The sequence below is a fragment of the Alternaria rosae genome, assembly GCF_020736505.1.
Source record: "Alternaria rosae strain MPI-PUGE-AT-0040 chromosome Unknown BKA58scaffold_1, whole genome shotgun sequence".
Classification (NCBI taxonomy): domain Eukaryota; kingdom Fungi; phylum Ascomycota; class Dothideomycetes; order Pleosporales; family Pleosporaceae; genus Alternaria; species Alternaria rosae.
In genome coordinates, this window is record NW_025763570.1 from 4,061,579 (window position 1) to 4,089,298 (window position 27,720).

At 52.2% G+C, this 27,720-nt stretch overlaps 9 protein-coding genes across 9 annotated transcripts; 4 read left to right on the forward strand and 5 right to left on the reverse strand.

The window, feature by feature from the left end:
• Nucleotides 1-682: 682 nt before the first annotated feature.
• Nucleotides 683-2,519, forward strand: BKA58DRAFT_25823 (glycolipid-anchored surface protein 5 precursor). Its single transcript, XM_046166766.1, has 3 exons — nt 683-890; nt 960-1,484; nt 1,542-2,519. The coding sequence occupies exons 1-3, from the start codon at nt 882-884 to the stop codon at nt 2,457-2,459; spliced, it is 1,452 nt and encodes a 483-aa protein (XP_046031733.1). The 5' UTR covers nt 683-881; the 3' UTR covers nt 2,460-2,519.
• Nucleotides 2,520-2,832: 313 nt separating this feature from the next.
• BKA58DRAFT_374014 (endoribonuclease dcr-1) lies at nt 2,833-8,310 on the reverse strand. The gene is made up of 5 exons (XM_046169281.1): nt 4,936-8,310; nt 4,672-4,886; nt 4,401-4,625; nt 3,898-4,346; nt 2,833-3,833 (listed from the first exon to the last, which is right to left on the reverse strand). Exons 1-5 carry the CDS (start codon nt 8,002-8,004, stop codon nt 3,058-3,060), a joined length of 4,734 nt encoding a protein of 1,577 aa, XP_046031734.1. The 5' UTR covers nt 8,005-8,310; the 3' UTR covers nt 2,833-3,057.
• A 109-nt stretch (nt 8,311-8,419) lies between these two features.
• Nucleotides 8,420-9,711, forward strand: BKA58DRAFT_374016 (type 2A phosphatase-associated protein 42). The gene is made up of 3 exons (XM_046169282.1): nt 8,420-8,671; nt 8,731-9,016; nt 9,080-9,711. The coding sequence occupies exons 1-3, from the start codon at nt 8,457-8,459 to the stop codon at nt 9,647-9,649; spliced, it is 1,071 nt and encodes a 356-aa protein (XP_046031735.1). The 5' UTR covers nt 8,420-8,456; the 3' UTR covers nt 9,650-9,711.
• Nucleotides 9,709-10,851, reverse strand: BKA58DRAFT_407945 (SGNH hydrolase-type esterase domain-containing protein; the record flags this gene model as incomplete). The annotated part of the gene is made up of 4 exons (XM_046172055.1): nt 9,709-10,348; nt 10,399; nt 10,491-10,649; nt 10,731-10,851. 4 exons carry the CDS (start codon nt 10,849-10,851, stop codon nt 9,709-9,711), a joined length of 921 nt encoding a protein of 306 aa, XP_046031736.1.
• A 495-nt stretch (nt 10,852-11,346) lies between these two features.
• On the forward strand, nt 11,347-11,700 carry BKA58DRAFT_397089 (uncharacterized protein; the record flags this gene model as incomplete). Its single annotated transcript, XM_046171401.1, has 1 exon — nt 11,347-11,700. The coding sequence occupies one exon, from the start codon at nt 11,347-11,349 to the stop codon at nt 11,698-11,700; it is 354 nt and encodes a 117-aa protein (XP_046031737.1).
• A 1,210-nt stretch (nt 11,701-12,910) lies between these two features.
• BKA58DRAFT_25905 (glycoside hydrolase) lies at nt 12,911-14,588 on the forward strand. The gene is made up of 2 exons (XM_046166767.1): nt 12,911-13,242; nt 13,298-14,588. The coding sequence occupies exons 1-2, from the start codon at nt 13,155-13,157 to the stop codon at nt 14,446-14,448; spliced, it is 1,239 nt and encodes a 412-aa protein (XP_046031738.1). The 5' UTR covers nt 12,911-13,154; the 3' UTR covers nt 14,449-14,588.
• An 813-nt stretch (nt 14,589-15,401) lies between these two features.
• BKA58DRAFT_25956 (uncharacterized protein) lies at nt 15,402-16,475 on the reverse strand. Its single transcript, XM_046166768.1, has one exon. It carries the CDS (start codon nt 16,425-16,427, stop codon nt 15,684-15,686), a length of 744 nt encoding a protein of 247 aa, XP_046031739.1. The 5' UTR covers nt 16,428-16,475; the 3' UTR covers nt 15,402-15,683.
• Nucleotides 16,476-21,470: 4,995 nt separating this feature from the next.
• BKA58DRAFT_464762 (uncharacterized protein) lies at nt 21,471-23,488 on the reverse strand. The gene is made up of 4 exons (XM_046174932.1): nt 23,333-23,488; nt 22,495-23,278; nt 22,418-22,443; nt 21,471-22,355 (listed from the first exon to the last, which is right to left on the reverse strand). The coding sequence occupies exons 2-4, from the start codon at nt 23,225-23,227 to the stop codon at nt 21,633-21,635; spliced, it is 1,482 nt and encodes a 493-aa protein (XP_046031740.1). The 5' UTR covers nt 23,228-23,278; nt 23,333-23,488; the 3' UTR covers nt 21,471-21,632.
• Nucleotides 23,489-23,765: 277 nt separating this feature from the next.
• BKA58DRAFT_303177 (RNA polymerase I-specific transcription-initiation factor-domain-containing protein) lies at nt 23,766-27,641 on the reverse strand (the record flags this gene model as incomplete). The annotated part of the gene is made up of 6 exons (XM_046166958.1): nt 23,766-24,033; nt 24,093-24,385; nt 24,474-24,499; nt 24,615-25,621; nt 25,667-26,306; nt 26,357-27,641. 6 exons carry the CDS (start codon nt 27,639-27,641, stop codon nt 23,766-23,768), a joined length of 3,519 nt encoding a protein of 1,172 aa, XP_046031741.1.
• Nucleotides 27,642-27,720: the final 79 nt, after the last annotated feature.

Genomic DNA, 27,720 nt, shown 5'->3' on the forward strand with positions numbered 1-27,720 from the left:
GACGGACGCGATGATACATTGACCTCAACCACAGATAATCTAGCTTAGCGATGATCTGACAGGATAGACATGTCCTCAAGTGTCAGGCGCGCCATGTCTCCCGCATGTGCAGTAAACATTGCCAAGGTGCATGTCGGAGCTTCGATCGCGATGATTGGCGCGCAAACGCACGAAGTGGCTGGAGTGCAGCAAATCCCTGCCACTTGTTTCGACAATGGCGTCACGATCCTACACCTCCAGCGTCCAACACGGCTCACAAATTGGACACATTCCTGTTACTTTGGGAACAAGCTTGGAACGGCAAAGAACAAGTGTATCGGTAAAGCCAGGACGAGTTCACGGCCCACCCGGAGTACGCTAGAGTTGACACTTTCAGAGCTTTCCGGGCGGGTCGCATTGGCAATGGCAGCGGCGTGGGTCCAGAGGTCATCCCGCTCCTGCTATCGTGGAAGTCATCCTTGCCGAGATGGGATGAAGCTGTAAGCACGCCTTCCCAAAGCGCTGGCTTGGGGAGCCACTGCCTGCTTGCGGCTGGCGAGGAAACAGACACATGTCTTGTGTTCGCTGTCTCATTGTCCCTCTCATCCTCTTTCCCCAGCGACCTTGGTCACTTTTGGTTTTTATCATTCCCAGCGGGCTACATATGCACGCCGTTCGTTTTTCTCGCTCGAATCACAGCACAGTAGCCGGCAAGCGATTCCGTCTTAGCTGCTCCTCCGCGGCCAAGATCCACTGCAACTAGTCTTGGTGCATAACATTGCGATACCAACCCAAGCGGCAATCTGAAGGATTATAAGGCGAGACAGTAGTCGCTGCAATCGCCCAAGGATTTCTACGTCTTTCGCTCTACCGTCGTTGTTGTGAAATAGTCCTTCGCTGCCATGCCTTCTGTACGTTCCATGTCTACAGCATGCAATCCATGTTCCCTGCATTCTGAGCCACGCTAACGTTTCTCTTAGTTCACTCGCGCAGTCGCGCTGCTCCCCGCGCTCTTCTCATCCATCGCCTATGCCGTCCAGCCAGTTGAAATCCGTGGCCAGGACTTCATCAACACCGCCACGAACAAGCGGGTGATGATTATTGGTGTCGACTACCAACCCGGAGGTCAGGGAGCGTACAATCCCACAAACAGCGAAGATCCTCTCACAGATGGCGACAAATGTCTGCGAGATGCAACCCTCATGCAGAAGCTGGGTGTGAATACGATTCGTGTCTACAATCTCGATCCTACGCTCGACCATTCCAAGTGTGCCTCCATCTTCAACGCGGCCGGCATCTACATGATCCTTGATGTCAACTCGCCCTTGCCCGGAGAGAGCATCAACCGAGCGGAACCATGGACATCTTACAACAGCGACTACCTTACTCGCGCGTTCGGTATCATTGAGAACTTCAAAGGTTTCCCCAACACCATGGCTTTCTTCTCTGCGAACGAGGTCATGAATGATCTGAGCACTGCTGAGTTCAACCCCCAGTACATCCGGGTATGTTCAATTATCCTGGGCAGTTTCTCACGATGATATAAGCTAACAAATTCGCAGGCTGTTCAGCGGGACATGAAGAACTACATTAAGAACCATGCCGACCGCACCATCCCGGTCGGCTATTCTGCCGCAGATGTCCGTGAGATCCTGCAAGACACCTGGGCCTACATGCAGTGTGTCCACGACCAAGATGAATCATCATCCGACTTCTTCGGACTCAACTCCTACAGCTGGTGTAATGGCGACAACTATCAGACTTCCACATACGATGGCCTGGCCACTATGTTCGCCGACTCTGCTGTCCCTGTCTTTTTCAGCGAGTATGGCTGCAACCGTGTCATGCCTCGTGACTTCGACGAAGTTCAGGCCCTTTACGGCGACCAGATGAGGGCACTTTCTGGTGGTCTTGTCTACGAGTACTCCCATGAGGAAGCAGACTACGGTCTAGTAGAAATTGACCAAGACGGCTCCGTTACACTCATGAAGGACTACGACAACCTCCAGAGCCAATTCAACAAGCTCGACCTTAGCGCTCTTGAGGCGACCAACCCTCAGTCTACCGAGCTCAAAGCCCCCGAATGCGACGGCAGCCTCATAACCGCGGAACAGTTTAGTAAAAACTTCACGATTCCGGCTGTCTGCCCTGGATGCCAGGATCTCATCGACAACGGTATCGAGAACCCAACAAACGGCAAGCTGGTGGATATTGGTGACACCAACGTCAAACAGAAGGTCACTGGTAGCAACGGCCAGCAAATCAACGACTTGTCGCTCAATGTTGTGTCCAACGATGGGTCTAACACTCCCGGCGGCGAAAACACGAGCCCTAGTGGCACTGGCTCGAGCAATGGCGACAACCCCAGTCAGACTGGCGATGCGGCTCAGCCTTCGGAGACCGAAGGGGCAGCTTCGCACATCTCATTCAACTTCGGGTTAGCCATGATGGGCGTGTTCGTATATGCGCTCACCTTGTAGTAATTTTTGTCCGGATTTTACAGAGCAGCCCAGCTTTTGGTTCAGCCTACTATGCATATTCATTGCGACATTCTGCAGGACGAGGAGGGACGAACTGGGCATGAACATGATCTAATGAAGTCAAATCAGAAGAGGGACTAATGGCGTTGTTATTTTTGTACATAGTTGGGATGTGTATACCCTTTCCGTTTTGGCACGCAACGGCTTCCGGCGTCTACACGCAATATTACTTCCTCGCACACGAGAGTAGTCATTCACACCTTCGCCTTGACATGATCTGTTCGATTGTGTGAGTTCACTTCGTCTTGCTGCACAATTCGCAGCTAGAAAAGTCCACATTATGTATGGGTCACTTCGATGCCTGGTAAACCGAGTTGCATAGACCTGACCTGGGTCGCTCGATTAGCCCTCGTGGCGGCAACGCTGATTGTCAGGACTGTTGGTTTCATGTTTTCATTCGTCATTGGTACTTTTTTGTAGTCTGAGTGCCGTGGCCATACATTATACTGCATAGCCTGCATCGCATCATGATGCTGACCTGGTATGCTGCGCATGCCTTCTCGCCTCATGTCAAAAGGAAACACCCCCCCAGTCAGGCCTAGATACTCAAGCCCATAGCCTCCTTCATCAGCTCTTCCTTTGCCTTGAGCACCACCTCATCCTGTTCGCCCTCGCCCTCTTCCTCGTGCACGCAATCACACTTATAATTCTTCCTGAACTCGTAAGGCGGAAGACCATCTAGTTTCTCCAACGCTCCATGACTGGCCCTCACACGTGCATACCTGCCGCTCTGGCCCAGGGAATGAAACCACACCTTTCCATGAATCATGACCATAGCGACCACAGCCTTGCCTTTGCCGGGGATGAGCGTTTCCGTCTCCATGGCACCCATGCGCCATTCGCTGCAGCCGAAAGTGATTCCGAGGAGACGACTGAGACGTGTGGTAGGATGGTTGGAGGCAAAGTTCTCGTACGAGTCGAGAGTCATATTCTCAAAGAAGGGCTTGAGATGCCTGTCGAAGAAATCCTGGACGACGCTGAAGTCAAACTCTGCGTCGACAAAAATGGCGGCTGTATATGCTTCGATCACGTCGGCCAAGCACTTTGGTGGTTCGCTGATGGTGACCCAATAATCGACGGCGCCATCCGCCTCCCTCTCCGCTTCTTCGGCTTCTAAGACGTAGTCGCGGATTTGGGAGCTCAGAATAGCGGTGTTCTGCTTGATGTGGACATGCCAGCCGAGCTTTACGCATACAGCACCTAGAAATTTGTTGGACACCATGGGTGTCTTGTGTTCCGTGAGCCACTGAGGGTCCTTATCTGGGTACTTGTAGTAGAGGTGCATGATGAACGCCATGTCGAGAAGGGAATCGCCTGTAGGAATGAGGACATCAGGTCAGCATGTGCTAAGATGAAGGTTGCGTTCATGGATACTTACCCAGGAACTCGAGTCGCTGATAGTTGGGTATATTCTCATACATGTACGGGTACGAGGGGTGGGCGAAGGCCGATCGAAGGAGACGTGGGTACTTGAAGTGATATGGGTGCACCAACTCAATCTTGCAAGCGGTATTGACCATCGCTACGGTGGCATCGGCAACTTGGTACTTGGGCTTTTGATAGGCGTCGTAGTAGTCCGACCACCTCGACATCATATGATCTTGACTGTTGGCGAAAAGCTTGACAGCTTTGACAGTTTCGTCCCAGTCTTCGGGGTTCCATCGCCCGCCTTGGTAGTGTTGCTGGAAAGCAGCACCGATGAAGGCTTCACAGACGTCCGCGATGCTTTTGTCGCCAAGATTATGCGTGAGCTTCAGCCAATCGTCATCAGTCTTCTTCAAACCCTTACCCCTAATGAGCTTCAGCCCTTCAGGGTACCATGTGCGCCTACGCAGATTAGATCGTGTAGTTTACACTAATGAGTGAATACACTGTACATACCTTGAGAAGGTTTCCGTACGAATGTAACTGTACAGCTGAATATCGCGTTCAGTTCCATCTGCGGAGACCACCGGCTTCTTTCCCACTGCAGTCTCCATCAGGTTCTTGTTGCAGAGCATTTCCATGCGGCGGACGTGGAACTCGAACTCGCTCTCGTCTGGCTGCTGGACATAGACCGAGAGTGAGGTAGCCATCTTCAGGAAGCAATCCCCTAGGAATTCAAGACTATACCGTATCAGCAGGTGAAATCGTGAATAATTCCAATACCTACCGTTCATAGTTCGGACCCATTCCGCTCTTGAAGTTGATCTTCTCTTCGCCGTGCTCCTCGGAGTTGTCGGAGTCTTTAGTAAGAGCTTCCAAAGCAAGCGCAGGGCTAACATTGAGACCAAGGACTTTGCAGGCGTCCAGAGCAATGAGATAACTCTCAAAGCGATGAATGATAGCCGGTAATACGTAGCACATGACCACAAACCGTATCGCAAGCTGTGCTGTTAGCAATGTCTTCATACACACAAGCCGACTGTATTCTTACATTGGAGACGTGCAGAGGCTCTGGGCAGATGTAAGTCTTCAGATCATCGAGATCACCCTTCTCTTTATCCTCGACGCATGCAAGGTGGTTCCGGCGGAAAGGAATCTTTTCCACCTCAAGAACGGGCTGCGAAGCGTGCCACTTTGAGATATTTCTACTCTTCGCCCACCTACTGTCGCTATAGTCCAGAATAGTGGCCATGAACTTTTGTCCACTGCGAGGTAGCCCTCTGGGAGGCGGATCTTGTGGCTTGAGATGGGTGGCGAGGCCGTTGGAGTAGTAGCGTCGACCTCCATTCATTGGATCTATGAAGTAACGATCTAGCAAATCCTCAGATTTGGTCTTGGGTGTCCACTTCCAAGTGGGCTCTTTGCAGACTTTGCGGATTTGCTCCACGTCCAGGATTTGATCGAGGGAGGTAACAGACGAAACAGAAGATAACTGGCTCGTAAGTACTGGAACAACCCAATAAGATATCTTCTGGACATCTTCCTCGTACTCTTTGTTGTAGATATCCTCGTATATGCGTAGAGTGAAGCTCGTGAGGGCTTCTATCATCTCGGGCGATACAGGTAGCGGAGTCGAGGCGGATTTGGATACAACATTTGAGGGCCTTCCATCCGTGAGGTAGATGGGAAACTGCGGCATCTGCGGGAATGTAATGCGAGTGAGGAGACCCATAGGCTGATGAGGTCGATCTAAGCCAGCGTCAAGGTCGATGATGGTCAAATACAGATACGTAGGAATGACTCCACGGTCCACCTTCCAGAAATCTGGCTTGATCAACATAGAGTACATACCCTTCTTCTTTTCGCTAAGCGCTAGCAGTGCATTTCTCCCGGCTGGCAAGCTTTTGTATGTCGTTGGGAGGAGGTTGTCATTCATATAGCCTTTGTTGTGAAGTATAAGGCATGCCTTGTAAGCGGCAGAGCATTTTGCGGTTGTTTTCTTGCTCTGAACGTCGCCAGTTACCGAGACCACCGGTGCGTGTTCCGGTAACATTACCTCGCAAACGAAGCCTCGCCGCTGAGGATCCTGAGGATCATAGTTGACCTCTGGATTGATAACATAGGTTGGCTGGAGCATAGTCTGTCTGTCAGGGCCGGGTAGCGTCGCTACGAAGTGATTGAGGATGGGTAAGCTCGAGCGATATGTGAGCTTTGCACCAGAATTTGTAATGAAACTTGGATACATCTTGTCTTCGAACGCTAACATGTCAATCTCGCCTCCGCCGATCTGACGGTCTTGAGGAAGAGCTTTGCAGAACTTCCTCATGATGTCTTCCTCGAATTTGACGTCGAAAACCCGGCTGCGGTGGTCGTTGTTGCCATGTTCAATCATATGAAGATACTTTGAGTTCCTATGCCGTGCTCGGCCCCGAGACTGTACGTACGCTATCATGGTGCGGTAGAGGTCGAACCGTACAACAAGATTGCATTGAGGGATATCAAGGCCTTCTTCCGCCACAGATGTAGCAAACAGACAATTGAGTTCGCCGCGACGAAACTTAGCGACTGTGAGGATCTGGTTTCGTAGCGAGATGTTGTGCTCTCCGGCACGACTGTTGACACCGACGAGCACGTTGCAGCGGAGGTTCGGTCCACCGATCTGGGAAAAGATGAGTTGGAGCAACCGAGCGGTTTGTCGCTGCTCAACAAAGACGATACAACGTGCTTCATCGCTACGTTCGTAGTATAAATTAAGCCAGTGGTGAAGTTTCAGAACTTTGGAACTCAAATCTTTGTCGCTCAGGGTACACAACCCGAAATCGAACTGTTGCACGAATGCGGCCGCCTCCTGGAAGCGCTTGGCCTTGGCGTCCCACTCCTGCGCGGCGTCATCTTGCATAGCCTTGTTATGCTTCAGGTGCTCGCGATCTTCGAGCTTGCGGCTCTGCTCGTCAGCGAAAGCAAAATACCAATACATGTCAGACGCCCAACGTCCGAGCTCTGAACCGTAGCGCTTAGATGCCAAGAACAGTTTCTTGAACGTCGGTAGGTCTCCAAACTTTGCTTTTATCTCTTGGTGGAGAGGCGTCTCACATTGGTCTTGTAGCCGCGCATATACTGCTATCTCCTCGGTAGGCCTACTGATACTGTTCGAAGCGAGAGCGCTCTCCGAAGTTGTGACAATCTTGGAATGAAGTAGCTTCTCGAGATCATTGGCAACTGCTCTGATATGATCGACCGACAGTCCCTTCGTATCGATCGGAGAGGCTGTCATACCAAAGATCCGAGGTCGAAGGGAGGGGTCCACTCCGTGTACGTAGTAGTCCTTCATCAAGCGAGCGTAAGGATGGTTATTTTTGGCATGATGAGCCTCGTCGAAGATGAGGAGATTGACCTGAGCCATGGTAATGAAGGAGTGCATCATACACTGAACAAGGACCTCAGCTGTACATACGATTACCATGTTCTCCTTGTAGTGACTCTGCCAAGTCGCTTTGGACCAAAGTGATGCCCCCATAGCGCCGCATATTCCTTCCACCGTCTGATCAAGGCCGCAACGCAAGACGTTTGCTTGTTGAAAGACTAGGTTGACCGAGTCGACCAGAAAGAAGGCGATCTTGTGGATGTAGCCTGCGGCCCGGCGTTCGAGCTCGTCATTTAAGACATGCTGTAGAAGAAGGGTTGCGATGTGAGTCTTGCCAGAGCCAGTGTCCAATACTGCTATCACGTTCTCGCTCTTGGCTCTCTGAAACAGTTCGGTCTGATAGTCGCGAGGGTTCGTGATGCGGACTGTGCCCTCTTGTTTTGCGAGTATGTCTCGGATAGAAAGCTGCTCTTCGTCGGCAGTCTTTGCAGCAGCATCATCGACTTCCTTCTGTGTCAAGTGGGAACTGACGTTAGCGGCGAAGGCCTTCAGGACGTCATTCTGCGCTCTGCGTCTCTCCGATGTGGTCTTCGGTTCATGCGTACGTGCGGTGTCAGCATCGGCATCTGGGTCTTCATCTGAGCCTTGCTGGCTCGCATCTTTGATAGCGTCGTCTTCAATATCAGAATCGGAAGGGGAGGACGACTCGTCGAAGGAGCGGTAGTGTTCGTGTTTCTCGTACACTATCCAAGTCATGTTTGTCGTGGCGCAATGCCGCAGGCACAGTTGAAGCCCGTCGCAGGTCTGGAGAGGCTAGAGAAGACTCCACCTTGAGTATGATTGGGAATAGATGGAAAGCGCGATGGTGCTGCTAATATCTGCAGCTGTCACGCGTCTTGTTCCGAGTGAGCGAGCAAGCAAACAAACAGTGTAGGTACCCGACGCCGCATGCTCAGCCGAGGCCGCTCGTGCTGACCCAATCAAGCAGCCGCAGCCGTTTGAACATGCCGGAAACATTTTGCAGCATACCAGGCGTTTGTCACCGTGATGTTACCGCTTTCACAGACGCGGTGTGTTGGCGGCGATAGCGGGGTACGCGAAATGGGAAGGGGCAATGCTGACTCATCAGCATTTGCTCACGCTCTCACGTGTGTTCCCACTGCCATTTCCTCAACATTACGACAATTTTCTGCTCAAACGCCACTACCATGACGAACGAGCCGCAGAGTCTACGAGGTCTATTTTCGAAGGCGGAGAGAGCGCGCGAAGAGCTCTCCTCGTCGTACGAAGCAAACAGTCCGACCTACCAGGAAAACCTTAGCGCGACAATCGCCACGTACGAAGAATGCCTGAAAATATCCGAGCAGGTGTCGCTTTTCAGTCCGAATGAGACCCTGGAAGACATATCGTCGTCTGATCTACAGTGCGTGTTATGATACAACAGCAAGATATCTGCACATGGGCCCTCGCTTACCTTTCTAGATACATGGCGATAAACTACCACCTGGCAGAACTCGTACAGAAGATCTTCAACACCGACGTAGCCTTACGGAAGCAGAATTTACTGCGGGCACGGGGACACTATGAGCGATTTCTCAAGCTCTTAGATTCCTATGATGTGCTTGGCAAGGCAGATGCGAAGCTCTTCGAAGTCTACGCGGAAGATAAGAACAACTTCTCTACCGCCAACACGCGGGATGCCGCGGCGAGACGGGATGCGAAGATTTCCCGATTCAGGGAGGAGAAGGAACTGAAGCGGAAACTCGAGGTACGTGTCCACACTAACATTGCTTTTAAGGGTCGAATCTCGAGCTAAGGCCTGCAACAACAGTATCTGCGACAGAATCCCAAACTTGCCGAGCAGGATGAGCAAGTGGTACGAGAGTTGCATTTGACCAACTTGGCGTTCATGGTGCATCAGACTTTCGCATCGTTGGAGTCGATGGCTCAAGAACTGCACATCATCTCGCTAGCCCCACCCGCGCCCCCACAGGGACAGGAACAGCAAGCGCCAGACGGCCGACAAGACGGCAGAGATAAAGACGGCTATTCTGAACGCCTCGATGGTCAGTATGGCGGCCTGAGATATTCTGGCCCCATCTTGAGCGGCGATGGCAAACCCATGCGGCCTTTCACTCTACTGGACAGCCGCCAAACCCTGAAGAAGAACGTTTTCCGTCCCGATCACAGCCTACCGACTATGACCATCGACGAATATCTAGAGGAAGAGAAGCGTCGGGGTGGCATGATCGAGGGTGGCGGCCCACAGTCTGAGATCCAGGCCGAACCGAATGAGGATGATCTTGTTGCCGCGGACGAAGAGACAATGAAGCAGCGAGCATGGGATGAGTATGTAGAGGCGAACCCTAAGGGCTCAGGTAACACGTTGAACAGAGGTTGAGCGTGGCTTGAGCGGCAGATCAGATACCCAGCAAAACAAATGCATGATTTAGAAAGACTTTACAGCTTCTCGGCTGCTAACTCTGGCCATTTTGCCGTCACCAACTCGTACAATTCCTTGTTCAGCACTCCGTATCCTTTAACATTAAGGTGCAGCCCGTCTGTAAACCAGCCTACTGGGAATGACTTTGCGCCCAGTAGACCGCATCCCGGCGGCACATCCTCATCGTGATGCCACCCTTCTTCTGCAACAACTGCGTCCACCATGTGCTGCCAGTAGTTAAGCCCAACAACTCTGCCCGTCTCTTCATACTCTTTCGCAATCCGCATGAGACCATCCGCATACCTCTTCTTACTCATATAAGTCTTGTACCTCGGCCCTTCTTTTCGCGAATGATTGATCTCCTGTATTTCCCTGGCGGATCTGCTTTCTCCCGTTTCTACCACGGACCCGTTGATGGGTGGAGGAGTGATCAGGACGATCTTTGTGTTCTCCATAGCCTGCTCCGTGAGGATGGTGTCGAGGAACTCCCGTATATTTGCTGAAAATGTGGGCCAGGGAACATACTCCTTATCACCAATGAAGCAGGCGTCGTTTGCACCGAGGAAGATGGTGAAGAGGAGGGTCGGTGCCGCCTCTGGGGCTGTTGCATGGCTGATTATGCGGGCAAAGTCTTCTTTCAGACGGGTTGAGGTGTAGCTGCGTAATTGGTGAGCGCGTTGTTCATCGACAACAATTGGTACTTGTACCCTGCTCTGCCTATCGTACCTGTCAGCATCGGATCCGGGCATTCGATGTTGTTCTTGCTGCTACACGTGCTAACAGTATCGTGTCGTAATACCTTCATTCACAACCCTCGCCTTTCCAGCATACTTCTTCTCTAAGAACCATCCAAAGCCCTGCGTGTTCTCTTTAAAACTCCATTCGGTCATGGACGCGCCAAACAAAACAATATTAGGTAACAATTGTAAAGTAGCCATGTTTGCAGCGCTCCTGATCACTCAGTTTGAGAAGAATGAAATAGAAAGTGTCTATACAGAATGCGGAATGGGAGATAGCGGGACGAGCTCGTCAGCATTACCTTCGTTGACGATTTGTACCTTGTGCTGGTACTGTTGCCTGAGGAACAACCCGAAGCCTTGCGTTTCCTCGCTAAAGCTCCATTGTGTAAGGGAATCGCCAAAAAGAACAAAATCTGGCATTTTGATTGTGACAGGGGAAAGTGATGCAGTGATAGGTCGTTCCTTTCTTCTCCAAAAAGCTTTTTTGAACATTCAATGTATGCTGGGAGGCTCCGTAGCCATCCTGAAGATTGGGGCGCAACCCGATGCGGCACAATCAGGCGCGCTAATGCATGAAGCACGTGTAGTAGCTAGCACACCGGGCTGGCTTTGCGACGCGTCTTGTTCGCGTCAGATCATCAATCACGGTTCTGTACACGTTCGATGCACAGAGCAATACCAGGGAACTTAAGCTGTTATCCCACGACTTCTGATGGAAATTATGGATCTTCGCCACTGTCGAAGCGGTCACGATGACATCACATCTTCGTGCAACGATTGAGCCCACAACACTCGTCATGCTCTATAATCATTCTTTCACGACTTTCTGAAGATCATTCGGCTTTAGAAATCCAACAATACACAATCGAGCGTCCTGAACGAGTAGGCAGCGCAACATACAACCTTCTACCCATTATGTCGTCTATCACCATCCGCCTCCGCGCGCTTCAGCGCCCCGTCACATCTCAAATCCGCGCCTTCACCACTACACACAGCCATGCAAAGCTGATGGACACCCCCAACCCTGCTTCCAACCTGCCAGACCCTTCTGAAAACTCATCGGCTGCACCAAACGCCAAGATGCGTTCGGACACGCAAAACACCGACCAGCAATCCAGTGCGTCGCCTGATGAGCACAAGACCGGCGACGACCACCCGGCAAAGCAGCCAGACCACCAGGCACAGCCGACTCGGACGACGGGTATTGGGGGCGAGACAAAGGTGCAAGGAGGGAAAGAGGGACTGGGTGAGAGGGGCGACAAGCAGTAGACTGGGAGGAGGAGACAGAATGGGATCTATGGGAAGGACGGAATGGAAGAGATGATGTTGAATGAAGGGTATCAAGTGGAAGAACGCGATCGACGTCTTTTCCCGGTTTAGCCAAGCGATATCTGACTTCTCCGATCTGACGTCTCCTCATGTCATAGTTCCACAACTGTCTGGCGTTTTGCGTCACAATACGAATGAGCAGTATCGTCAACAGAAGCACTTGCGTCACAATAGCTCCCTCGTTCCACTTCTCAGTGACCGAGGCTCATACTCGCCGATCTGTCCGGCCCTAAGACGTAGTTTGTAGTGACACAGCGGCTAGGTCGCGACTACCGCAACACGATCAATAGGTGGATAAAAACATCCAGAAAAGGTGCCTGATAACCGATAGTACCTACAGTAGGTACTGGTACTCGCCGAGGTGAGTCGCACCATACATCCGTACTCGGACAATCGCTAAGGTAATGCCCACATCCCATGCTGCACATCAAGACACCAGCATGCAAAAAACACGGCACCATCGTCTGATTCCTGATCAAACCCCCGGCCCCCGTCGTGAAAGCGGACCGTAATGCAGCAAAATCGGCAGACCGAGGGACAATGATGCCCAGCACTAGCAGCCGATTGGTTAGGTTCCAACTCTCAATCCACACTCCATCCACAATCACGGCCCGTCGCGCAAAACACCGAGTAGAGATGCAGTGGATGCGTTATTCTAGAACAGAAGCTAACAGTCTGGATGATCTAAACATGGCAGCTCCTAAAAACCGATACTGCCTTGCAGGTCCACAGCTGGTGGCCCTAATCGTCCTGTGGCGTTGCGGACATGCGCGGGACGGTCCTTGTCATTGTTTCGCATTCGCGTTGCAATCACCACAGGAACATCGACGTACTCGTGCCCATTGCCACCTGAACTCCAAGGCGGAAGGGAAAATCTCCGCTCAACCACGGAGCCAAGAGATATAGGTGTAAGAGTAGGAAAGACATCTTGCGCCAAAAGTATTGTGTGTGGGTATGGATACGGGTAAAGTGGAAAAGACGGCGGGGCTAAAACTACTACCATCAGTGTAACCATCCCTGCCAGGAGGCCTAGTCTTCATCTCGTGCCGTTTACAAGTGTGAACGGCGAGGCTGCCAGCAGCCACGGGCTGTGTAGTTGGTCGCCTTACGCAGGTTGCCGGTCGAACGGCCTTGCATCATTCGGCATTCAAAGACTATAAAGTCAACTGAAGTGGCCGTCTGGTTACCCATCATCCACATTGCTGGCTTGACATTCGCAAACGACTCGAGTGTTCTTTCAGTATGCGCTTTGTTCCAACTTTTGCTGTTGGCCTTTTGGCTAGCGCCGTCGCTGGGCGCGTTACGCCGCGCGCGGTTGTTGATAGGCCGATGTAAGTTATCCCGCCTGCAAGAGTCGACATGTACTAACAGTTCTGTAAAGCGTGGCTCATTACATGGTTGGAGAGCTCAAGCTCGAAGAAGTCAAGCAGGACATTGAGGATGCGAGGGACCTTGGTCTGAACGGCTTCGCGCTCAATTTCGGTGAGTGGCTTCTACCAATAAAACTCCAGTCCAGGGCCGTACTAACAATGACCAGACCGGTTCGCGGATTGGTCCCAAAGGACTGTGCAATACATGTTCGACCACGCCGATTACATTGGCGGTTTCAGCCTCTTTTTCTCCTTTGACCATGCCGCTGGCTTCATCCATAACCCATCGGAATACGTCGATTACTTCAACGACCACAAGGGCCGTACGTCCTACCTCAAGATGAAGGACCCTTCCGATGGCAAGAACAAGCCTCTCCTATCGACTTTTGGTGGCGAAGGTGTCGCCGACAGCGATTGGAGCAACTTCAAATCGAAGGTGGGCGACGTGCTGATTGTCCCTGGTTTCTACACAATCTACAACCCCACCGCGAACTTCTTCGACAACCGTAAATCTCTCGATGGTGTATTCAACTGGAACTCGTGGCCCTCGACGGATCAAGGCAAAGTGGCCGTATCCGCAGCGACAGACAAGGTTTTCCAATCCGCTGCCGACAAGGCGGGCAATCTTTTCATGATGGGCATCTCACCCGTACAGTTCAAGCATATGGGCTCAGACAACTGGTACCGCCGCGGCGAGGACAACCTCGAGAACAGGTTCGGTCAGATCCTTAGTGTCCAGCCCGACATGGTGCAGCTCCAGAGCTGGAACGACGCAGGCGAGGGTCATTACATGGGACGCCTTCACCCAACTCCGCTGCAAGGAGACACACCGGCTATCGTAGAAGGGTACGACCATACTGGCTACTGGCAGATTCTGCAACCATTCATCTCTGCATGGAAGCGTGGCGATCGCACAACAGCGAACATGTACCCTACTGGTGGCAAGGCTGTCCAAGGCACTTTCTGGCACCACACTCTCACCGTTGGAGGCTCTTGCTCCGCCGACAAGCTACCGAAGTCTGGAGACATCCAAAAGGCAGCTGAAGACGCCGTATCTGGCGTGTTACTCGTCCCCCAAGGCAAGACAAACCTTGTCGCTGTTGTCAACGTTGGCGGAAAGCAGCTTAACAAGATGTCACTCGCGCCGGGGTTCAACAAGTTCAAGTTCACTGGGCTGGAGAAGTTGGTCCCAGGTAAGGTGCAGTTGGAGGTTTGGGATGGAAGTACCATGGTGGGAGGCGGATATGGAAGTATTGAGGTGACAAACTCGAAGCCGACTTGCAACTACCAGTTCCAGGTCGTTGCGGTGCCTTCATAGGTATTTCTTGAGTAGAAGGGTAGCCTCCGTGCCAATGACTGGGTGCCGGCGTAGCAGGCAAGTAGATGGTAGGGAACACTTTCAGATAGTCAATGCATAAGTGTTCGATGGAAAGTTTCCGAACTGTACCTGCAGCGTGCTTACTGTGCCTGACATTGAAACAAATGAGCTCATCTAGCGTTTCTCCATGCTGCATGTGCCTGGATGCGCTCTTAGCCGGTTAAGCGACGCCGTACATAACGGTGTTGCAGATGTGTGATTGACGCATGCCTGGGTACATAGTGCTATATCGAAGCAATATGAATGAGACTGTCTGAGACGCAGTACCGTTGTATCGAGTCGAGATTCCTTGTCGTGTAGGTCAAAGATCCGGAAGAACTAGAGTGATTAATGTGCATAACGCGATGTTTGACTATGTTGCAAGCATGTCATCTTGTCAGTGCACAAGCTCATTGTTATGATCGACCAGCGCAAGGGTTTGGCCAAGCCGTTGGGTCAGCGTAGCCCCTCTAACTCTGGCGGCCTGCGGCCACGGGGGCGATCAGGTTTGCGAACCCTGAGTGCGCGGTATTACTATGAAGCCGATCGGAAGCAGTGCCGAGGGCGATGGATTCGCTGATCTTGATAGAGAAGGTGCAATGGAAAATATAATGAGACGGCGGGATGGCGCGGATGAGCTGCCATGAGTCCATTGGCGGAAGCACGACGGGATCCTTGCGATAAGAGAGAGTTACGGGGCAAGGCTGCACATCGCGGTATGGGTACGAGGCTACCGTGTTGTCGGTATCGGTAATTGGCGATAGCCTGGATAGAGGTCAGAAGCTTCGGCGCATCCCGCATAGCTCCACGGCACGACTCGTTCAAAGTCTATTCTGTTGTGCTTTCCAGTGGAGAGAGATCGGCCTCAACTACTCCTAAACAGCGAAGAAACTAATCAGTTAGCGATTGGGTTGGAAAGAGTAAAGTGTGCAGCAGTTGGACATGTGAAAGATTGAACTAGAGTGCATGCAGGGCTGCCACATGTGGCATAGTTCTTGATCCGAGCCCTGATGCGCCATGCCGGAATATTTCTGATATAGAGGTATGACCGGAGCGGAAGATAAGGTATGACTGACACATGTAACCATTGGGTGATTTTATGTGATGAGTACAGACTCGAGTTGGAAAGGTTTCTCTCTGACACGCCTGATTGGAGGTGCGGCGAGCGGCTGCCGTGATGACAAGGCTGCTCGAGTCTACTCGGGCTGCTTAAAATTGGGTAGAGTCATCCGTGAGAAAACAGGGCCGCCCAGGGCCAAAATGACGGATATGGGCAGGCGGCCGTGATAGGATGTTGGAATACGTTGGCGATGTTTGATCGTGTTTGAGTATGCATCACGCGATGCTTCCCAAGAGTGGCCAGGGTAGCAATCGTGTCTGATAATTGTGTGACTGGGCGTTGATTGATGATTGATAGTTACACACGGAATTGGTGAGAGTGGGCCGAAGGCAAATGGGATGGCTTCAGGGGTGGTGGGCACAAGCAAGCACGGTGGCTTCGAGGCCGTTTGTGGTGGCTTGCAGGGCCATGACGCACGGGCGTGCACGCTCTCTAGCCGCGACTGGGCGCTGCACCTCGGGCTAGCATCATCAACCCCATCAGGCCCTGCGCGCTCTTGGGACGCCGGCAGTGAGACGTGAGATTTGTTTTGGCGCATCTCTGGGGTTGGTCGATAGCGCCGCGCATCACTGAGGCATGCTCCCGCAAAAGCACCTCCGAGCAATTGCGAGCAGGCGGAGCCATTGAACCCTCTGCTGCGGCTCGCTGGTCCCTCATCTTCACCCCACGCACTTGCGCCGTCAAAAAGCTTTGGCTCCCCAGACCGGACCTGCATGTCCAGTGACATGCCTACTGCCTGCTGGACCCTCGTGCATCTATCCAAGACGTTGCTCCCATATCCGTAAACACTCATACGTGCACATCGCCTGCCGTAGCGCATCTGTACCACGGCAAGTGGAGATACAAGACACCATGTCAGGGTAAGCTGCGGTACCTGGTGCCTTGGTAATACCTCCAGACGGAATTGCTAACATGCTCAGTTCCATGCGCGAGTCGCTGAAGGCTCTGAACACGACCTTCTCGGCCACTACCGTCCCCTGCCCTCTCCCAGACGAGCTCTATGCGACCATAGAAGCCTTCCTCGAACGCTATGACGACATTGACGACCACGACTCCCAGCGCTTTCACGATGATCTCCACGCGCTATACCTCCGCCACGTCGCGAATAATCCCGAAAAGCGCGGCGCCTTCTTATCAGCTCTGCGACTGCTTCGGCCCGCGATAACGGGCGAGGCGCGTCTGACCGCCTGGTGGAACTCGGCCCTGAGGCCTGTCATCGACGGCATAGGTTACAAGAAGAGCGAGATTGAAGATGCGAGGGCCTTTATCCAGAGCATACTGGTATACGACACAGAAGTCGACAAAGATGGGGAGCACGCGCGCTTGTCCGCCCTCTTCACCAAGAAGATACTCGACGCTTACTTGGCGCGCACCAACGTGCCCTCTTCGCCTGAAGATGCCGTGAAGCCAGAGAATGAGTTTGTGGCCCATGAACTCGAAGCTGTCCTGGTCGACTTTGGACGCAAGATGCCCAAAGTGGGTGCCTTTCCTGACTATGAGACCTTGACTAATACTTCCAGGTCTTCCTCCTCACACTCGACAACCTCCTCCTACAGAAGCAGCATCGCATACAAGCCTTGAACCTGCTCAGTGCCTTCGTCCGCCTCCAGCCGCCGCACCTCCACCTCGTCCTCGAAACCCCACTCATCCAGAACCTTGAGAAATGCCTGCTCATAGACAACTCATCCACCGTCATCGAGCTCGCCCTCGTCGTCCTCATCATGTTCCTGCCTCACATATGTGGAGCGCTGACTTCTGATCACCACCTCGAGAAAATGTTCCTGGTCTACTGTCGGATACTGTGTTGGGACAAGTTGGGTAACAATGACGAGAAAGGCGATGGCATGGATATACAAGACGATGAAAGTGAAGAGGAGGGTGACGACATCGATACCGACTCGGAACAGGCCTGGGAGCAGGTGCAGCCATCCATGGACTACCCTGATTACCCCCCGCCGACTCTTATGCACTACTTCACCTTCTTATACGGTCTCTTTCCCCTCAACTTCATGAGCTTCGTGCGTAAGCCAAGGAAGTATCTCAAGTCGCTCAACTTTCCAGGCGCGCGCGACTTCGACCTGGACCAGGATCTTATTCACAGCCGGACGGAACCCTACCGTCGCGTTCATCTACTACACCCAAACATGTTCACAACCACCGTCGAAGACGAATTGAGCGAGAACAAGTGGCTAAAGAGCGACCCCGCAGATGTTGTCATTGAATGTATGGATCTGTGCGTTGCCGTATCATCAACATTGGAGGATCCCGGTCCACCGCCCAACGCAGCTCTACCGCCTGTTCCAGAGATACCCTCGCAATTTACTTTGGACGACCAAGACGGCACGACAGTACACGAATCGGATGTAAGCTGGAGGAACACACAATCGACTATGAACGTTTCGTCAGGCGATGCTCCAGATATTCCCGATCTTGAACTCCCGCCAAAGAGCAAGTCAATCAAGTCTGCAGTATCTATCAAGTCCATGGCGTCACCGTTGCTGAAAGGTCGCGACATGATGGATTCTCCAACACTGCCGGCCACCAAAGATGCAAAGAAGCCGGACATGTCCACTCAATCCGCACAGCGCTTCGTAGCACATCAAACCAGCCTGGACAGTTTCGCCCAATCCATCTCCGGCAATCAATCTTCCCACCATGACTTCCAAAACCACACCATGGCTTCTTTGCAAAGAGAGATCATGCTACTCCGGAATGATCTCAACTTTGAGCGTTACCTCAAGTTGCAGCATCTTGCTCACATCGGACAACTACAGCGGAAGCATATCAAAGAAGCGACTGTAGAGGCGGAGACCCAGAATCTGATCAACACCAACAAGACACTGAAGGCCAAACTCGCCAAGGCAAACGAGCTGTACGCCCAGCTCAAGAAGGAAACGCTCACGAGCCGCAGCCAGTCCAAGAAATGGGAAAGCGAGTTGAACAACAAGGTGCGGTCGTACAAAGAAAGTGAAAAGACCTGGCACAGCGACGAGGGCGGTTTGCGATATGAGCTTCAAAGGACCCAATCAGACTACGAGCAACTCAAGAAGATTGTGGAGAGAGCTGAAGCAGAACAACTGAAAGCCCAACAACGAACCAAAGCGTTGGAATACGAGCTTGAAGACTACGCCGACATTAGGCGAGAGCTTGAGGGTGCGCAGGATAAGATCATAGCATTCGAAGACCAGAGGAAGGAGCTACACACCCTCATACAGGAACGGAACGACTTGCGCAACGATCTCGAAATCGCAAACATGCGGTTGAACAGCCGTGAGCAAGAACGTGAGCGGTCGATCAAGGCTTACGAGCGCCGGATCTTGGAGCTTGAGTCCCGACTACAGTCTTCTGACAGGAGCACTGGCAAGCCAGGGCAACTGCCGTCTTCTGTGCAGCAGATGCTCGACTCGGCGCTTGCAGCGAGCAATGCCAAAATGCAGCAACTCAAGAAAACTCATTACCGCCTCCTTGAGCAATACACTGAGCTGCAGATGAAGTACCACGAGCTCGAAGGGGAGCGAGAGGCTGAGATGGGACAGCTCTACCCCCGCGACAAGTCTGGCCACATCGATTTTGGCACGTCACGGGTCAGTCGCAGCTCTAGCATCCGGCAGGCGACCAACTACAGCTCGAGATATTTGACACCCCTCTCTACAACAGAGGCCACTCAAAGCGAGGAGCAAGATTACTATGAATATCGATCGCCGGACTCAATACACAGTCCTGGATCAGCACCGTCTCCACCTCGTCCTGCTAGGCTTGAGTCACTACAACAGGGAAAGCCGCAACGATCTCAAACAGCACCATCGCCGTACCCTGGGTTTGGTGGCGGATATGGACCAAACTTTTCCGCAGCATATGATGCGTCTCTCAACAATCAGTTTCAGGCGCCAAAGCCTCAGTCTAGCGGGCAGAGCAGCTTCTCCGCCGACACTGATGGCAGCTCAAGCAAGGAGAGAAAAGACAAAGTAGACCCGAAATCAGAGGTCCGGATCTACGGTCGGGGTAAGTCATCGATATCACGTCCTGCAACATCAGAGGCTGACTATGAGATAGGCGGCGCTCAGAACATCGGAAAGAAGGTCAAAGAGAAGGAACAGAAGAAGCCTTCGTCTTCCAAAACTGGTGGCTTCCGCGGCCTCAAGGGCATAATGTGATCGGATTGGGCCAGTTGCTTGTTTCGCATGTGGTGGTGCCGATCGAAGGCGCCACCATCTCATCAGACGGAATTTTGCGTGACGCGCCTCTGTCACACTCGGTTATCTGCATCCTTCTCTATCTCGTCTCGCTTCGGCACGACCACAACGGCCACTTCGTCATCACAGTCGCGACTGGACATATTTTTGTCCACTCCTCTTTCTTTTATTCATTAGTTCCGCATCTATGTATAACGACACTGCATGACGCACAGGCCGTTTCAATGGCTACGACTGGTCGCATAGCCGCATTGTCCTCAGATACCTGCCTCCAATGGCATCCTAGCATCGACTTACTTGTCGACTGTAGCATAGTCCCAAAACTAGTAGTGTAATACATTGATACCAATCACACCTATTGATCTCTCCATGTGGATATCCATGTATCAGCATCATACCGTCCCTCCAAAACGCAAGTATGTATCGAAGGCGCCCACGGCAAGAGCACCCTCATGCCAAGACACTCACACGCTCTCATTCGCGGAGATCAACCGAGACCTCACAACTACCTGGACAGCACCTGCCATTCAGATCCCCACGACAGCACCAACATGCCGAAGATCGAATCACGACGATCAACCTCCACAGCCTCAGACCTAGGGACGCATCAGGCCCGCAACTACTGCAACCGCCATCGCAAACAGTAAAGTTTTGATGGGCCCCGAGTACTTGCTTTTTTATTGTCTATCCACACACTTGCAACAGTCAGCCCCTCGAAGCTAGCGCCATTAGCACTTTTCGGAAAATAGCTCACAGGAGATGTCATCCCGCACTAACACGCACGACTAAGACAACGGCCGCCTTGCTGTCCCCCTTCCTTCCTCCCCACGTTCGCGGCGGCCGGGAGCGCGAGCGTACATAAAACGGGTTGAGTGTGTTTGGTACTGTGCTGGGCGCCGTAACGTGGGGATCCTTGTCCAACGATGCACTACTCGGTTTGTAGATAACCAACTCCACGACACGATTCCATAAGGCATCCATACGGCAGATACGCAGCACAAGCCAAGACCTATCGTGATCCCGTCGGGGGGCTTTCCATAAGCAAATGCTCTTTCGACTCACGCATCCTTATCGCGCAAAGGGCTGACTCGTGTTGCTGAGTCGGTGTCGGTGGTCGGTAGTCCGCTACGAACAGTAGCGAGTGGTTCAACAAGTTGTTCGCGGAGACGGGTGCGGCCACACTGCAGGCGCCGAAGAGCGGAGAGGGTGTGTGTTTGGAGGTGCGCTAGAGGGTGCCGCGCAAAAGGAAAGGAGGGAGGGTGAGGAGCGGGTGGGTACCCGAGCTTTGGATCTAAGGGGGTGTTGGGTGATTGGCTGGGTCGGGGAACCGCCGGTCGTTGAGGAGGAGGATGACTCTGTGGACGGCGTCTTTTGGACTTCGCGCTCGAGCCTCAAGTCTTTTCGTGAGGAACTTTGGGTGTGTACATTAGTGGGTTGGTGAGTTGATGACGGTAGTTTGTTAGTGCTGTTGAATCGGTCGCGTCTATACTCAACCCTAGTAGCGAAGAATGACTCTGCAAGGGATGCGTGATCTGTGGACGACGTATGTAGCAGGAAAGTGAATGTATGACACGCGGTCGCACTAACGCGAAGCTGAGCTGGAAGCGTATATCATCTGTCAAGGATGGCACTGGCTTTCCAGTGATATATCGTCGTTGGCAAACGTGCTAATAGTTTGGATTATATGTTCTACAAATACATTGTAGTCTGCAACACTCATACAACCAGAATCTCTCAGACAAATACCACCTTCTCATATCAACAGCTTCTCCAATGCCATACCTCTGCCAATTGAACGCACCTAAAGTGCTTCAAGGGTCATTAGCTCTAGCTCATCTGCGCATACCCTGTGGGAGTGGTACAGTCTCCCTAAGACCGGGTGTGCTCTGATGCGGCTTTGTACGTCGATGATCGAGGGGCGCCCTTATGATCTCCATACTAGAGTTTTGATTTCGTGGAGCTGTCGGAGACGACGGGGGTAGTGGACGGTTCCGCGAACTGCCCGGTAGGCTACTGTGCCATGTTCTTTGCCAGAAGACCCTTGCTTCCTTCTCTTTGGCAAGCTCTGTTGACAACACCTTTATCGCTTCCTTGTGCAAGATGGTCTTCTCCTCCCGCTTCCTCATGTGACCAGCATTGGCGATCCTGTTATGAGCTCTCTGGCTGGTGACTTTTGAAGCGAGAGTGACGATTGTACCTCTCATCTCCTGTTTCTGTGCTTCCCACTCAGCCTTCTCCTCTTTCATCGCAATGTACTTGAGTTTGTAGTCTTGAGTCTTCTTTTCTTGAGCGGATAACATAGCCTTCCAATCCTTTTTCCCTTCCTCTTGCTTGATCTGTTCGGTAGCAGATTCAGATAGAGCCTGCTGGGTCTTGTACTCCTCTTTACACGCGTCACGTTCCGCCTGTGCTTCGCGTCGCTTCGTCTTTTCTCGCATAAGCCTGTCTTTCGCGGCACTAGTCTTTGCCTCCTGTTCTACGAGCTGAGCTCTAAGATTCCATACTTCGCGTTCTATCTGCGCGTGCATTTGTGCGTCACGATTGATGCTGTCCTCCTAAAATGATGTGTCAGAGGCTAGAATGTATGGTGATGTGCTGGTGGGAGAGGTTGACTCACGAGCAGACGAGGACGTTTATTCGAGTCTACATAGCAATGTTAGCCAAGTTTAAAGCAATACGAATGCGGTAACTTACCACGTTGTAGATCACCAGTCAAATCATCGTTGAGTCCTGCAAACTGGCGTTTGCGTAAAACGAGCGAGCCCAGATTCCCGTCGCAGACTGCCAGCTGCCCATTTCGCTCGGTAGACGGAGGGGCCACAAAGGGACATAGCCTGCGGCTTGATACTGGAGTAGATGGTCCGTTTCCCAAACTCCGATGGTAGTCGGCATTGTCCGCGTTGTCTCGAGATCTCTGATATAGGCCAAAGTTTCTGCATGCCTGTCTGAAGCTGCTCAGTATGTCCAGGTTGACCATATCCGAGACTTGCTCCAAGCGTCCACTCTTGAGGAAGGAGAAGTTGACTACAGCCTCAACTATAGCCCGCTCGAGTCTCCGTTCTGAGCTCATACCAGGCTTTACGCTGCTATAGTCCAGTCCCCCGCCGATATGACTGAAAGGCGGATCGTAATAGACTTTCGAGGAATGGACATTATGAACCAATGGGGTCACTTGGACTCCTGCGCCTGAGTAGTATCGTATGCGCTCTCCCGTCGCTTCTGCCCATACTGGGGGGCCTCCGCTCTTGAATGAGTAATGACCCACGCGGACCATGTGACACCGATGGGTGTTCTTCCTCTCGTCCAGGTATACCTTTTCTGCGAACTCGTAGTGATCCATGTCCGCAACGGCCGCAAACTGAAGTCCGAGCTTGCCGACGCCGTATTTGGTGAAATCACCAAGGATGTACTTTTTCCTCAAGAGCATTGCGACCGGTGAAACACAGCGTATGCGGGTTGGGTAAGTCTTGTCGCGATACTGCAACGATGGCTGGTCAATGTTTGAAGTCCTTGATATGGGTGTAGAACCTACCTAGGCAATCTCGTAGTGCGCTGCAGGTGGCCAATCAAGGCCGATATCAGGGGAGAAAAGAGGAAAATCAGAAGTGGCAGAGAAATACCGCGTTTCTCGCCACGTGCGACGCGCTTCGCTTCAGAGCAAACGGACCCGTGTTACGTCAACGAGGTGAAGGTGGACAAGGATGATAGGACTAACTAAGCTACGACAAGAGTTGCCATGTGTACCATACCAGAACCAAGAAAGTCGAAAAAGTGAACAGGAAACATGTTGAAATCTAGCAGAGAAAGAGACAAGATACGCACGAAGGGAGGATTGGCACAGTCATTGATCATAAGTTGGGATTATATACAGGTCGCGATGTACCCGTCTTCGCCCTAAATTACGCATCAGCATCTCCAAGTAAAAGACTGATACATCTCCACTCACTCCATACAAGTGTGCTGACTTACGCCTTATACACAACCTTGCTAACCTTGTACTCCACCACAACACCGGGCTTTCCCTCGCCTGTGACGAAATGGCCGGCAGCGACATATGTCCCGTTCTGAAGCTCCTTGTACTTCTCGTTGCCCGTCTCAAAAGTGAAGTTCACGAACGAATCGCCGTAGTCGGTGGTCTTAGCATCCGAAGCACCAGACAGCACCTTACCAACACCAGGCGTGAGCTTCACGGTACCCTTGTAATACATTGCCAGAATTGTTCCGTCGTGGTTCCTGCATGACTATGAGTCTACTGTGTCCTGTAAAATAGGTATGCGTGGCTCTGCACTTACTTGACTTGACTCCTGACATCCAAGCGCATGTTTCCGCCATCGGCATCGTTGTGGATATAGTCGTAGCCAGTACCGTGCAACTCTCCATCCAGCTTTGGTTCAAAGCCCTCTTCACTCTTAACTGTGCCGGATACCATCGGAACTATGACCAACTGCGCGCCATGCTGGCCTCCGACTTGCATCGGCGCATCGATGTCGACGCGGACGGTGAAAGCGGGCTGGAGAGATGGGAAGCCTGACATTTTCGTTTGCGTTGCAGAATGGTTTTGGTGATGTTTTTGTAGATTCAATTGCTTGTATTGGATGCGATCCTTGGTATATACGATGGGTTTGGGGTGAAGCTAAGCTATGTAGTTGGTGGAGTGAAGCTACCCCTCTGACCCCACTTTGAGGGGAGGAGCTTCCTTCTTTCCGCGCCGGTGACGGCATCAGATCAGAGGCATCCGCTCTGTGCATACATAGCATTTGCATTCCGGAGTCACATGTACGGAGCGATCCGCACATCCAAAACTTAAAATCCACTGATCCTCCCCTTCTTTTTCTTCTTCTTGTCTAGCTTCCCTCCAAACTTGCCCCGCTCTACTTGACTTTGTGGCATCATGAAGCCACCACTCTGGAATGGTACATGGCCTTGACTTTGGCTCTGGCTCGGTACCTGACTGCTGATACCCATACCACCCAGCATGGGCCCTGGAGAGCTTCGCGGATATGCAGTAATTTGGCTAGCAGCCTTAGCCCTCATGAGCTCGTTCTCACGTTGTTGGCGCTTTTCCCGACGTTCCTTCTTCTTGCGTTCCTTCTCGCGTTGTTGTTGGCTCTCTTCATCGAGTTCTTCGGCTCGAAGAGCACGCTCTAGGCTGACCCAGTTGTACGTGTGAGGATCAGTTCCTAATTGCCAATGCGCGAGACCTTGGGACACGTTTGGTGGAACAATCACCGGGTCTTTGGAAGTTTGAAGATACTTGCTAAGGCGACTGAGGGGATCTGACGAAGCTGGCTGCACGGAAGGTAGCTCGGGTGGGGACGATCCAAGCACAGAGGACGGAGGCAAAGATGAGGGTGGTATAGATGAGTATGGCGGTGTCGGCAATGGTTGCGAGGCAGGATATCTGGAGGCGAAGTTGGAGGTTCCCTCTTTAGGTCTGGCCGGCAAGATGGGCAACGCAACACCGCTGTTCTGACTCTGCCCACGCTGTGTGCTGATGGTGGGCACTTGAATCCGATCGTCTCGTATGCACGTACTTGAGAACATCAGCTCCGTAGCAATCCGCCGAGCCAGAAGCTCTTGTCGTTGCCGAACGCGAATTGGCATCTCTGATGGCATAGGCGCAACCCACGTCTGTAAGATACTGTCATAGGCATCAGAAATGGTGAGGTCGTCGTCCTCAGTCAAGCCAAGCACGCGCATAGCTGCGATACGCTGGACATCCACAGTATCCTGACCACTCGGGGAAGAGAACAGCTCTTGAAAATTGGACGAAGCTTCGTCGATGTCTGCAACATGGAATTGCGTGTGCGTGCACTCCATCCTGCTGTTGTTAGTTCAGAATTCAACAGAGACCCAGTTCACTTACAAAGTACCCAATGGTAAAGGTGGCAAGTCTGCACCAGTCGCCAACATTTCGTTCACTTGGTCCATGACAGCCACTGCATCGATGGTACCAGAGACCTCCGCCGCCGCGCTCTTTGACCGAGATAAGATCTCGCCCAGAGAAGTGTTGTCCCGAGTGTTTGGCGCGGCAGTACTATCGGAGGATTTGCGCAATTCTGGCTGTTGCATGACAGTCTTGTAGCTTGGTGACCCTGTGGCGACTAATCCATTAGGAATTACGAAATCATCGTCTTTGTTGCTGGCTTTTGAGTTGAAGGTGAGAGTTCTAGGGCGTTTGATAGTGCTTCGCGTGAAGTCTACGACGGCGTGGTCATCCTCGGTGGTATGTCCCATCGAGGTGGTCCGGCTCCAGACAATCAGCTCGCGTATACTCAGGTCGGACAGCGTCATGAACAACTGGAGAAATACGATGTCTTTCTGTGAGTATTCCCATTGCATGGGCTCGACGTACAAGTTGGTCATGTGCGTAGATCCACCAATGGGTACGTCTAGTAGGGTCGGATCTGAACTAGTAATGAGGCCTAAAGGACCGGAGGTATCTTCGCGGAAGCTCTGTACTTGGACCAAGCTATTAACTCGAGAGTGGAGCATAACACATGTCTCTGTCAGGCTGTCAGTGAGATCCTTGTTACGCGATTGATCTGCAACTTACCGTCGTCCGACAGCATCTGCACGCTTATGTGAAGCGTGAAATCCTCCACGCCCCGGTAGTGCCGCCACGATGTGAGGACTTTAGCTCCAGCTTCATCAGCCTTCGGAAGCAGCTCACTTGGTGCAGTGACCGAAAGGAGGAATAGACGAGTAGAGGTCACGACGAAAACTTGACTTCTATCTCTCGGGTGTCGCTTGACATCCAAGATCCAGTCTGCTGATCGCTCACTAAAGAGCTCTGGACAGGGAAGGTGTGACGTTGTCCTGCCCTTGATACTGACGATGCTCAAATGGCGCCTGTTGCATACCAGCAGCGTCGTTATATCAGCCACCCAGAGAATCCTCGCCCAACCGTCTCCGCAGGCTGTGCCCCGATCCTCTTCCAGTTCATCGATTTTTCCACGAAGCAGACATGAAGCCGAGTACGTGCCAAGTATGGGCCGATGCTCGATGTCCCATACACTCCATGTCTGGTTCAGGTCGACGAGTGCAAACTGTGACTGGAAGTCTGGATTGAATGCAATGTCGACATGAGCAAAGCCATCAGTATCGTTCTGACTTATGCAAAGTATAGGGTGGGGTTCGATCGAGGAGGCGGGTAAGCGGTAGAACGGTGACACAGCGGAAGCGCGTGGTCGGCAGTGGTAGTCTGGGTGAAAGAAGACCGTACGGGTAGGCAGTCGCACAGCCAGAAATGGTCTGCTGTCGTCCGAATGCGCAAAGCAAACTTGCTGGATCGGTGCCGCTTCCTCATTCCAGAAGCCACTCTCCGTATCTTTCAAGGTCCGGCCTTCTACCCATGACTTCGGGTCTGCGGTCCAACCGTGTATTTCTTTGTCTAGGATTGACAACTGTAGTATGCTCCCCGATTCTCCGGTTGGCACTGCAGCTATGCGCCATGCCTCATGTCTACCCTTGGACGTAATCGAACCGAAGGAGAGTAGGTCGCCGACGAGCGGATCGTAGGTCGAAGCCGTGGATAATATGGCAGCAGATAACACAGCTAGATCGGGGAGGACCTCGGCAGCTGCAGAGATCTGAGGATGATCTCGTATGCTGTTACTGATCTCCTTCTGTACGCTGGTCCTACTCGCTAGTATCTCTGCAGAGAGAGGTAATGCCGGTGTCGCATGACTGTTCGCAGTAGTCGCGTCCTTTGAAGTTTGTATGCGCTTGAATGAGCGTGTGGTATATGGCCTAGCAAACGTCCATTCTCTATTGTCCAAGTCGTAAGTCGCCGCACCGGGATAGCCGTAGTTCAGATCTTTGAGCGATCTGTCAGCCATTGGGCTGTCGTAAAGGTTTTCGATCCGTAACGACGCTGGGGTATAAACTCATTTCTTGGACGCAGAAAACAAACGGCCG

Bases quoted from the DNA above. Each gene is read 5' to 3' on its own strand.
- BKA58DRAFT_25823 (XM_046166766.1), top strand. The intron at 1,485-1,541 runs GTATGTTCAATT...ACAAATTCGCAG, and splicing joins TCAACCCCCAGTACATCCGG to GCTGTTCAGCGGGACATGAA.
- BKA58DRAFT_374014 (XM_046169281.1), bottom strand. From the start codon at position 8,004: ATGACTTGGATAGTGTACGAGAAACACGAACACTACCGCTCCTTCGAC. The intron at 4,887-4,935 runs GTAAGAATACAG...CTAACAGCACAG, and splicing joins AGCCTCTGCACGTCTCCAAT to CTTGCGATACGGTTTGTGGT. The intron at 3,834-3,897 runs GTAAGTATCCAT...TCATTCCTACAG, and splicing joins TCAGCGACTCGAGTTCCTGG to GCGATTCCCTTCTCGACATG.
- BKA58DRAFT_374016 (XM_046169282.1), top strand. From the start codon at position 8,457: ATGACGAACGAGCCGCAGAGTCTACGAGGTCTATTTTCGAAGGCGGAG. The intron at 8,672-8,730 runs GTGCGTGTTATG...TTACCTTTCTAG, and splicing joins ATATCGTCGTCTGATCTACA to ATACATGGCGATAAACTACC. The intron at 9,017-9,079 runs GTACGTGTCCAC...CTGCAACAACAG, and splicing joins AACTGAAGCGGAAACTCGAG to TATCTGCGACAGAATCCCAA.
- BKA58DRAFT_25905 (XM_046166767.1), top strand. From the start codon at position 13,155: ATGGTTGGAGAGCTCAAGCTCGAAGAAGTCAAGCAGGACATTGAGGAT. The intron at 13,243-13,297 runs GTGAGTGGCTTC...AACAATGACCAG, and splicing joins CGGCTTCGCGCTCAATTTCG to ACCGGTTCGCGGATTGGTCC.
- BKA58DRAFT_25956 (XM_046166768.1), bottom strand. From the start codon at position 16,427: ATGCGCTACGGCAGGCGATGTGCACGTATGAGTGTTTACGGATATGGG.
- BKA58DRAFT_464762 (XM_046174932.1), bottom strand. From the start codon at position 23,227: ATGCTCTTGAGGAAAAAGTACATCCTTGGTGATTTCACCAAATACGGC. The intron at 22,444-22,494 runs GTAAGTTACCGC...ATTGCTATGTAG, and splicing joins GACTGGTGATCTACAACGTG to ACTCGAATAAACGTCCTCGT. The intron at 22,356-22,417 runs GTGAGTCAACCT...ACATCATTTTAG, and splicing joins ATAAACGTCCTCGTCTGCTC to GAGGACAGCATCAATCGTGA.